The sequence below is a fragment of the Dasypus novemcinctus genome, chromosome 12 (genome assembly GCF_030445035.2).
Source record: "Dasypus novemcinctus isolate mDasNov1 chromosome 12, mDasNov1.1.hap2, whole genome shotgun sequence".
NCBI classification, from domain to species: domain Eukaryota; kingdom Metazoa; phylum Chordata; class Mammalia; order Cingulata; family Dasypodidae; genus Dasypus; species Dasypus novemcinctus.
Window position 1 is genome coordinate 32,257,109 of NC_080684.1, and position 10,656 is coordinate 32,267,764.

Below are 10,656 nucleotides of genomic sequence, written 5' to 3' on the forward strand. Positions count from 1 at the left end.
GCCGTAATCCCCTCTAACTGCCAGGCCCTCTGTCCTAGCATTAAACCTCACCAGCAGCTGCGTGGCTGGACAGTTAAGATTATATATGATGTAAATATATTGTGGGTTTGTCAGCTCTCCCTACACCATAAAACTTGGTTTAATGACATCACGTGGTCCCCCAAGAGCCACTCACGGGCTTGCCTTCGGGCCATTCACATAAATAACCTCCAAAAGTTTCAAACTCCTAAATTCACATAGAAGCCGTGCGTATTTCTCTAATGCTCAGTTACACTAAAAAGCCCTTGTGCTGTTGCTTTGCCCCACCCCCACACCCCCCTTGCAGGGTGGGGAGGGGGGAGAGGGTGGATCCTTATTTATTTACTTACTTATTTCCATAAGGACCTGTCGCCTTTGAGGTCGTGTTGATATTTTTTTCCTCCTATTTTTTTCCTCCTCTCTCCTCTAATTGTTCAGAGTGGGCGGTGTCCCCCTCTTTCCACTCCCCGGGGAAGGTAAGTCATGCTTCTTCCCCTTCTTTCTTGCTGCCAGAGGGGGTGGGTTCCAGGGGAAGCGAAGGGGCAAGTTCTATGGTCTCTGTTTGGGACCCAGAAGCCCCGCCACCAACTCTCCCAGCAATGCCAAACCCTGGTACTTGGAGATTGTGCCAGGAGGTGGGTGGGGGCCGCGGGGGAACCACCCCAGACCCTGAAGCAGAAGCCTCTGTTCAGGGAGAAAGCAAGGGTCTGAGCCGTATCCACCGCCTTTATAGTGTGGGGGAGAAGGCTGGAAGCATCTGGCTGCGTTGCCTCCACTGACTCCGCTGAAGCAGAGGCCTCGGCGCAGGCCTGCAGACTGTGACAGGAGCGGTGGGGGGGAGCAGGCAGGCCTGGCCGCGGCTGCCCACCCCAGCCTGGCCAAGATGACGCAGTCCTCCTCAGGCTGCTCCAGGGAGGAGAGGCCCAAGCCCTGCCCAGGGGAGGCAGCCAGTGCCCAGTGGGGCTGGTGCCTCCGCTGGCCGGTCTGACCAACCTTGTCCCAACCCCTGGCAAAGCCCCTAGTTCTCTCCCTGGGGGGGGGGGGGGGGTCTGCCCCCAGGCGAGGAAGCGCAGGACTTGGGCAGTCGGCGAGGCTGGGGGAGGGGGGTGAGTGCAGGCGCCATGGCTTCTTTCTTAGTTAACTGTTACCCATTGGAGACGCCAGTGCTTCTCCGCGCTTCACCGCCCACCCAATAGTTTTACTCAGCATGGAGAAAAAATTAAAATAACTCCCTGAAGAAAATTACACATTTTATTTCCGTGAGGGGGAGAGGGAGGAGTTGGGGCTCGCCTGGCTAGTGTGTTGGAGTTGAGGAGAGCCTCCTCACCTGGCCTGAGTGCAGTGCGGAGGGAAGGGTGGCAACGATGGGTGCAGTTCAATAAGTACTGGTCGAGACCTTCTATGTGCTAGGCATGGGGTGAGGAAAAGCTCTTTAGTCTCTTAAAAACTGACAGCCAGGGAGCTTAGGCAGTGGGCTGTGCAGAAGCCAGTCCTGGTAAGAAGTCCAAGGAGCATCAGCCTTAGTAATCATAAATATTCCCCCGGCCCTCCCCAGAGCCTCTCTGCTCCCTTTCCCTCTTGGCTGCTGAGGCAGTCCCCTAGCCCAGCTCCCGAATGCCTCCCTGTCCCCCCACCCCCATGTGGGGGGCCTAGGCTCAGCTCCAGGAAATCACTCTGTTGGGGGAGGTGGGAGAGGAAATGCAGTAAAGTTTTATGGACCCTTCCCACATTTGTTTCTCCTGTAAAGTGCTTTCTCCCCCGCCCCATCCCAAGAGCCTGGAGCTGAGCAGAGCTGAGCGCCGGCCTGGGCCAGCCTCAGGCACCACCTGAATTATCTGCCTTTAGCCCCCCTCCCCCTCCATACAAAGTCCCAGAGACGGAGATAAATGATGGCAAGCAGACGTGACTCTGGCACTAGTCTATGCAGCTCCTTTCCCAGTTAATTGTCCTACACAGCCTGGGGCCCTAGAAGGTGGAGAGAGGGTTGGAACATTTCCTGCCAGGCAGGTACACACCTCAGACTGCCTTCCGTGCTCTCGGCTCCCCCAGGGCCTTAAAAGCTGAGGCACATCTCCACCTCCCTCAGCACCTGTGTACCAAGCAATACCAACTCCCTCTGGAGGTCCTTCTGGGACCAAAATGGGCCTCTGGGCAGGGCTCGGGCCTCCCTTTGGGTCCAGCAAGGCCCCTCAGGACCTCCCAGCTCCAGAAGAGCTCTTTGGGAGTCCCAGAAGGGCCCAAGTCTGAGTCCAGCAGAACCCCGCTCCGTGCACGCCGGCTCTGGCCTGGGGTGCAGGTTCTGCCAGTCCAGAGGCCTCGGATATGCCCAGCCGAGGGGGCAATGGGGTCCAGAGGCCTGAATACCTCGGACAGCCATGCACGGGCAAGTCCAGAGCAGGAGGCCTGGGTGCCCTCTCCTTTTCCCAGAGGCACTTCTTGAAGTCAAGGATCCAGAAAGCAGCTCAATTTCACCTCCCTTTCCTCCCTCTTGTTACTGTCCCTAGAAGCTCCTAATATATATATATATATTTTTTTTTTTTTAAGGGAAGACTTAAGGGCTGTGGGAACTCCCCCTAAACCTCACAGCTCATTTAGATACTTTTACCCAATACATGCCCCAAACAGAGAGGAGCCGCAGCACCTTCAGTCCTGCTTTCTATCATCTTTATTTGATATGACAAAATATAGTTTCAGGAAGGACCGGGAGTCAATAAATAGTTGGGCAACAGCGATGGGGCAGGAGGGCACAGAAAGTCGTGGCAGGGACTACCAGGGCAGCCAGGAGCCTTTAGGACCGCTTGCTTGGGTCCAGTGACAGGGGATGACGATAGCTGAGCTAGCAGGCTGGGGCTGCGGGCCTGGGCGGACATGCAGCGGCGCGGGCTGGGAAGATTCCCGGGCATTCCCCGGGAAAAGAAGGTTCGGATAGCAGAGCGCAACCGAGAGTTTCCCAGGCAGACTTCCTGTCATCTCCCCCTTTCAAATGCAAATCGTTAAAAAAAAAATAACAAAAAACAAAAAATGAAGATCGAGTTTTGTCGCGATACCCAAGCACCCCGATTCCGGCGCCAGGCTCCACCAGGCGCAAACCGCGCTCGCCCGCCGGCCGCCGCCCGGCGAAGCTAACCCGGAACAAAGGAGAGGGCGAGGCCCGAGGCCGGGGCGCGGGGCCTGCGGCGCCGGCCCACCTGGACGCCGCGGGGCCGCGGGGGCGCTGAGCCGGGGGAGGCGGCCCAGCCGGGGTGGCCTCGGCGCCAGCCTTGGCCGCAGCCCTTTGGGGAGCCCCCGCGGAGCTCGTCCTGGGACCCGGGTGCTGAGCAGAGCTGGGGAGAGAGGGCAGCCCCGAAGGAACCGGGGGTCGGTGGGGATGCGGAATGCCAAGGGAAAGCGCTTTTGTCTGTGAGGCCGGGGAGCGGGTGCTCCTGCCCTCGCCCCGGCCCCAAAATAGAGAGAGAGGAAAACAGAAAGGAAAGGCGCGGGGCTGCAGCCGGCCCGGGGAGCTCTCTGCGGGCCTCCCCACTGCCCTAGAGAGCCTCTTTGCTTTTCATTTTGGAATCTTTCTTCCACTTCATCCTGCGGTTCTGGAACCAGATCTTGATTTGTCTCTCGTTGAGACACAAGTTGTTGGCGATCTCGATGCGCCTGCGGCGGGTGAGGTAGCGGTTAAAGTGGAATTCTTTCTCGAGTTCCAGAGTCTGGTAGCGCGTGTAACTGGTTCGGGATCGCTTGCCATCCGTCTCTGGAACATAAATGCCCCCCAGCCCCCAAGCCGGGAAGGGGTGAACCGCGTGCAGCGCCCCAGCGCCCCGACCCTAAACCCGGCCCCACCCCACCCCACCCGCGGCCAGAGGACAGCAGCGAGCGGGGCCGGAGGGGCCCGGAGGGCCGCAGGCGGGCCCGACTCAGCCCGGCCCAGCCCAGCCCCGGGAGAGGCGCCTCCGCCCTGGCAGGAAACTTTCCGCCGTGGCCTTCACTCGGCAGCCGGAGGGGCTGAGGGGGTGGGGGGGAGAGGGAGACCCAGGCTCGGACCGAACAATAAGCACCCTCGAGATCCGAGCACCGGGGAGCCCCCTCCCGCCCCTCCCGAGTCTCTGGGATCCTCCGGAGCGGAGGGCGCCTGCCGAGCCGGCTCCGCAGGGGAGGGCGGGAGGGAGCCGCGGGGGGATCCCCGCTCTGGAGCCCCGAGCTCCTCACCCCTTCAGATCCCTCTATTTTTTTAACTCCCTCCCTCTCCCCCAAAAATTGAATATTGCCTTTTATACACGTTTTGTTCCTATGATCCAATTATGTCGTCGTAAATTTGGGCGCACACAGCCTCTAAGCCTTTTAGTGGACAGTTTTACGAGCCATTGATGCCTGGATCGTAAAATTTATGGCCGCAGGTTTTTTTTCTTTATTTGCCCCGCATGGCCTATAAAACCCAGGCGGACCCGAGCGCGCAAAATGAAGTCCTAAAGTTTACCGTGGCTCATGTGCAGTTTGGTCATCCACGGGTAAATCTGTGGCGGGGCCGGTGGCTGGCTCAGTCCGGCGGGCTGCCCTGTCTGCGCCTGCTCCTCTTTGATCTCCCCACTGCTCTTAGCTCGCTCCTCCAGTGCCGGGCGAGCCGCCTTCTGACTGTACATCCCGGGGTTCAGAGGAGCCGCTTCGTCTCTGCTCAGAGCGTGTCCCGGAGCGGCCGCGGCGCTGCAGGCGGGGCGGTCGGGGTGAGCCCGGGGGTTGGCAGCCATGTCTACCCCGTGGAGAGAGTTGGAAGGCGCAGGCGGTGGGAAAGTGATGCTTAAGTCCAATCCGCCGTAGCAGTACCTGGATGCCTGCACCTCTGAGGCCGATCCATAGTTCCCACAAGTTTGCATGTTATAGGCAGGGATATTGGGGCTCTGCTTATAGAATGAATTGGCTACGTAGGAGCTCATGGCGGGGAGGGCCCAAAAAAAATTTCTGCACCCTTTTTGATTAAGGGTGATTTGTGACTCTTTGAAGTTGAGGGGTTTTTTGTTCTCCAAAGTGCACAATTTATAGGTGGAGATATCTCTTTCTTTATCCTATGCGCTCTTCCCAAATAAGGGAGCCTTAAATAGAGTCACGTGACTCGGGCGGCCACTCATAAATTTGGCTTGATGACCTCCGGGAGGTTAGTGATGGAAGCCGGCGAAACGCATCTTGATATGTTGGCAAAGCCCAACCAAGGGGGAGAGGGACTGAGAGAAAGAGGGAAGAGGAAGGGAGGAAAAAAAAAAAAAAGGTTCTTGGAATTGGGGGTAGCCGGGACAACGAGCCCACAGCGACACCTGGTGTCTACATGGAGGAATTGCGGCCTACTGGGCCGGGCTCGCCTTCCGGCGGCTGGATTTTCTATCCCGTGGAGAAGCTGGCTGTTGCTGAAACAAAACCCTCCTGAGCTGACCTTTTAAATTGTATTTAATTTTAAGCAAAGATGAAGTTCCATTTAGGCTTCCCAGAGGGGCCTTTTCTAACGGATGGTCCTATTTCTTCCTCCCCCAGAGCCTTCCAGGATTCAAAAATGGCTGATAGCACAGGGTTTACGTGTGGGTAGCCTCAGCCCAGGCTGGAGATCTGAGGAGGCTCCTTAAACCGAGGCCAGAGATTCCTCCCCTAGAAGGCCTCGAGGTTCCACTCTAGCTGAGAAGGCGTCTGTCAGGGTGGGAAAGTGAACCAACCTCTGGAGAGGTAGACCGATGCCCAGGAGGAAGGGGCCTTGGGTGGGCAGAACTAGGTAATGGGCGGGGGGAGAACAGGGGCCACGTAGCTGAGAGTGCTGGGAACTCTCTGGGGCGAGTCTGGAGGTGAGGAGCCAAGCTGAGCTGAGCACACATTCACCAAGCCAGGCTCCCCAGAGTGGCCACAGGGCCCTTTTCACTGTGAGTGTGTGTGTGTGTGTAAAGAACCAGACACAATGGGCTGGAGGGTGCCTCTGCATCCCTGTGTCTGACCTTTATGGGGTGCCTTTACCAGATACTTTGGCTAGAAAATAGATGTTATGTGAGGGCATGGGGAAGCAAGATCCAAGCCTCTGCAAATATACCAGCAGAGCAGAGAAAAAGGCCTGCTTTGTGCTCTTTGGGGGAAAGGCCTCTGGAGCAGGCTTTCCAAGGACCCTGAACCTTGCTAGGGTGGCTCCAGGACTCCAGAAGGTCCACAGGAGAGCAATTTCTGAGTTCTCTGGAGGCCCGAGAGGACCCGGCTAGGGGGCGGCAGGCCAGGCGCCTGGGCAACCTGGGCCGCCAGTGACCAGGGTCTCCACAGCCATGCGGGCCCCTTTCCTCCCTTCCCTAGCCCCAAGCCTTATTCCTGCCTGCCTCTCCCCCAGGAAATCTCCGCCCCTGCCAGGGGAAGCCCACCCCTCTCGGCGGGCGGAGGCGCGGGAGGGGGCGCTGGCTGGCATCTGGAGGGTCTGGAAAACTCTGGCGGGTTGTTTTTTCCCCTCCAGGAGACCCTCCTCACCACCTCGGCCCCTAAGCCCACTCAGGTTTCTCTGACTGGGCTTGGGGAAAGAAGGCCGGAGCTGGGAAAGGGTTAGGGGCCGGCCGCGCGCCTCTCCCGCGGGGTTTTAGGGAAGAAGAAAGCGTGAGGAACCAGGCCGGGGCGGGGGCTGTAAGGAAGGAGGAATTTTGTCCCGGCCACGTCAGGAGTCCCAGAGCAGGCGAGAGCTCAGTTTCCAGGCTTTCTTTTTCAAGATGTCCTTGACTCGTTCAATCCCTGCCGAAGGGCTCGAATCCCGCGGTCTTCTCCTTCCCGCTCCGCTCGCCGCCTCCTCCACGTTTCGCAGCAGCGGCCTGGCGCGGGCCGGGGGGGGGGGGGCTGCTCTCGCAGCTCCCCACCCCGCTCCGAGGCGGGGGCGGGGGCGACCCCGGGGCCCGGCAGCGCTCCTGGGCCTGGCCCTTTGGGGCTCCGGGGTCCGAAGCCGAGGCCCCCAGGCCGCCCCTAGCACACCCAGGAAGAAAGGCCTGGTAGGACTGGAGCCCATCCCGACTAAGCCAGACTTCCTTTCCCCCAGCGAAAGCCTAGGCGGCCTTTTTTGCGGGGTGAGTGTGCGGCTCCGCGTAGGGAGCCCCGAGAGGCCTCCCAGCCCCCCAGCGCGAACCCAGGAGAGCAGGGAGGCCGGGGCTCGGCGCCGGCTCCCGGGGCGGGCGAGCGCAGGGCCGGGGGCTGGCAGCGGCGGGCAGACGCGGGAGCGCGCGGAGCCTGCTCCAACTTTCACCCCGAGGCGGCGGGCGAGCGGAATGCACAGAAATCTCGATATCAACTTTTAAAAATAATATCAGTTTTATTAAATATTCGAGAACGGATCCAGAGGTCGGATTTATACAGGAGGGTAACACGAGGGGATTTTTTTTTAATTTATTTTTTTTTCTTCTACTGGCTAAACAAACGTCATTCACTTTTTTTTTCTCTCATTTTGTAATTTTCCCTCTTTTTTTTCCCTTTTTTAAGATGGGATTGGAACACTGACGGTGCTAAACATAAATATAAATACAGAGACCACAAATACAGCTAAAAATATTCACACAGAAACGGTCACAGTTTGTAATATGAAATAATGACCCCCAGGATTCCTTAAATACACTTCGCCTGGGCTGGGCATTCGCCGGGGCAGAGGGGGCCGGGCGGGGGGCTGCAGGGAGGCCCCGGGGGCTGCAGCGGGGCCGAGGCGCGCCCTCCCCGGGCTTCCCGCCCTCCGCGGGTGCCAGGCCGGGCCCTGAGACCCGGGAGCAGAGGCCCCGGGGCCCGGGAACCGGCTCTCCGCGCGGGGGTGAGGGCGCCGAAGGGGTGGGGGGCCAAGTCCTCTTTTAGAGGGAGATGAAGCGGGGTCCGGGGGCGAGCCCCCAGGCCCGGGCGGGGGAAGGGGCCTGCAGCCAAGCCGAGGAGGAGCGAGCGAGGGAGCGGCGAGGAGGCGCGTGGCGACAGGGAGTTTGTGCGGTGAGGGAGGGGTCCAGAGCTGACTTTCAGGTCCACGTTGAACTCCCTAATTTTGTTTTACGGAGTCAAAACACATCGATTGTGCCAGTGATAAATACAGAGCGTGTGATAAGGAGGGAGCTGGGGGCGCCGAGGGAGGAGGGGAGAGAGGGGTGGCAGGGGCAGTCCTGGTCACTCTTTCTGCTTCTCCTCTTCTGTCTCTTCCCGCTTCTCCTCTTTTCCGCCCAGGCTGTCGGCCGCGGCCCCTCCGCCGCCCCCCGAGAGCGTGGACGTGAGATTAGACTCTTTTTTCCACTTCATCCGGCGGTTCTGGAACCAGATTTTGATCTGTCGCTCGGTCAGGCAGAGCGCGTTGGCGATCTCGATGCGCCGGCGCCGCGTTAGGTAGCGGTTGAAGTGGAATTCCTTCTCCAGTTCCAGGGTCTGGTACCGCGAGTAGATCTGGCGGCCGCGCCTCCGGTCTGCTCCGTAGCCGACCCCTAGAGATCCGGGCACAAAACACACTAAAAACAATCAGCGAGGCATCCTCGGCAGGCGATTTCGCCTAGCCAAGTCCTGACCCTCCCAACTTGGCCCCTTGGTCGGCTCACGGGCCCCCCTCGGGCTCTGGCTTTCTCCCTTTTGCCTGCCCCACCCCCCACGGGGGGTGCAGCGAGGACCCCAGCTTCATTCAGTCCCCCCATAGGTTGGGAGATGCGTGCCCCAAAGAAAGGCGGAGTGGGGGGTGAGGGCAAGAAGCAGGCAGAAAGCTGCTAGTCCCAAAGCTGATTTCTGAGAAATCCCGACTGCTGGGGAGGAGGGCTTCATTTCTGCAGGACGAGCCCTCCCCCCCCCACTTCCCCAAGCACCCTAGCTCCTCGGAAACTTCTCCCCACTTCTCTCTCCTCTCCTCTCGCCCTCCCTTCTCCTCAGCCTGACTCGACTTCGGGGGGCTCCCCGACCCCTACCCTCTACCCTCATACCCTGGCCGCTTCCTGCCCCCTCAGCTCGCCCCCCAGCCCTCCAAGCCGTCAGGGGCAGCGGGGGCCAGGCCCCTGCAAGAGAGCGGGAGGTGCGCAGAGGGGGCAGAAGAGGGGGCCCTGTCTCGGCGTCGGCGAGGAGACGAGCGTGATTGTTTTTATGGGGCCATAAAAAACTCTCTCCGCCCGTTCTTCTAGGGAAGCCGGTCATAAAGCCAGTTCAGTTTATTTAATTTATATCTCGGAGCTGTAAAACTCACCACTGTGCGAATTCATTCGCTGCATCCAGGGGTAAATCTGGATACTGGCTTTCTGGTCCTGGGGCGCAGTCCTGCCCTGCTCAGAACTAAAATCCTGAGCGATTGAGGTCTGTGTGTTATGTCCTAAGGTGTTTTGTCTGCAGTTTGAGAGCATGTCTTTCTCCTGGTAAAAGGAATTAGATCCATAGTCATACGGCCCCCGGCTGGAACTGAACACGACATTCTCCTGTGGCGAATAAAAGGGAGTCGAGTAGATCCGGTTCTGGGCCACGGCCGCTCCATAGGTCGAGAAATGCCTCACTGGATCATAGGCAGTGGAATTGAGGGCGACGTTGGGGAGGACGTCCTGGCCCCCGGCGAGGTGGCAGGATAAGGAAGGGTTAGTGAAGTAGGAATTCATCCCTTTGCCTTTACCTGGTCGGGCTATGATTTCTTTAATATTTATTTCTGTCTCCAGTTTGTACTCGGAACTAGATGGTTATAGGGACGGCTCCAATCCAGGACAGACAAAATGACAAAGTCAGCTGACCCCCTTCCAGCCAATCGCAAGCCAGATGTCAAGAAGGGGGAAAAAAATCGCTTCTGCTTCTGTTGATTCCCTAGTTGAGACTAAGTGTGTGCTTTGAAAGTAAGACTTGGATTTCTTTTTTTTTTTATGTGTATATATGTGTATACATATATGTAAGGAGACTGGTTTAGGGGTGGAGGAGGAGGGAATGTCCACTGAGCAGGGCCTTGGGGCCCAGGGAGGGAGAGCAGCACTCCCAGGAAATCTCTCCGCCACAGCTAACTTTGCTGTGCTGTGGCCAGAGCCAGGGCCGGAGAAATCCCTGTATTTCCAGTCTGATTTCATCCTTTATAGCTCACCCCTTCTAAAATTACATCCTGATTTTTCCATGGGAGGAGTGCCTGCCCAGCTCAGGGGGGTTCCCCAGAAATCCTACAGGAAATCCTGGTTTGACACTCATGGAATGAGTCCCCATCACTAAACTGGAATATTGTTTCCAATAATTTAAGCAATAAAAAGAAGAAGAAATTTGAGGTTGTACGTGTAGCTAGATTAATTTTTTAAAAGTAGAAATACATTTAATAAAACATAGTTCCCACAGGAAGGACTGTGTGGCTGGGAGCCTTGGGAATAGGGCGCATATGGAGAGAAACTAGGGCTAAAGGGCTGAGGGTGAGACTTTGGGGTACAGAGGCAGAGCTAGAGTGGGCCCAGGCCCATGCATCTGCTGTCCTCTAGCCCCCTTCTGTCTCCTCCTCAGGACACCCTTTGGGGGGAAACTCACAGCATTTTTGCCTAAAACGTAAAATGTACAAAACCGCAAGAGAAAAGGGAGAGAAAGAAGTAAAAGGTGGGAGCGAGGGCTAAAGGAAGGAGGGAAGAAAGAAAGAAAACTCTGGGAGGCTTTCTAGAGACATGAACTCCTGTTTATGTTGGTGAGAATTTATGATTTGGAGCCAGTGAGGGCGGG

General features: G+C 57.8%; 2 protein-coding genes across 2 annotated transcripts; both read right to left on the reverse strand.

Annotated features, from left to right (window-relative positions):
* Nucleotides 1-2,664: 2,664 nt before the first annotated feature.
* On the reverse strand, nt 2,665-4,953 carry HOXC5 (homeobox C5). Its single transcript, XM_012528594.4, has 2 exons — nt 4,481-4,953; nt 2,665-3,757 (listed from the first exon to the last, which is right to left on the reverse strand). Exons 1-2 carry the CDS (start codon nt 4,932-4,934, stop codon nt 3,543-3,545), a joined length of 669 nt encoding a protein of 222 aa, XP_012384048.1. The 5' UTR covers nt 4,935-4,953; the 3' UTR covers nt 2,665-3,542.
* Nucleotides 4,954-7,283: 2,330 nt separating this feature from the next.
* HOXC6 (homeobox C6) lies at nt 7,284-9,942 on the reverse strand. The gene is made up of 2 exons (XM_058308086.2): nt 9,179-9,942; nt 7,284-8,438 (listed from the first exon to the last, which is right to left on the reverse strand). The coding sequence occupies exons 1-2, from the start codon at nt 9,576-9,578 to the stop codon at nt 8,131-8,133; spliced, it is 708 nt and encodes a 235-aa protein (XP_058164069.1). The 5' UTR covers nt 9,579-9,942; the 3' UTR covers nt 7,284-8,130.
* Nucleotides 9,943-10,656: the final 714 nt, after the last annotated feature.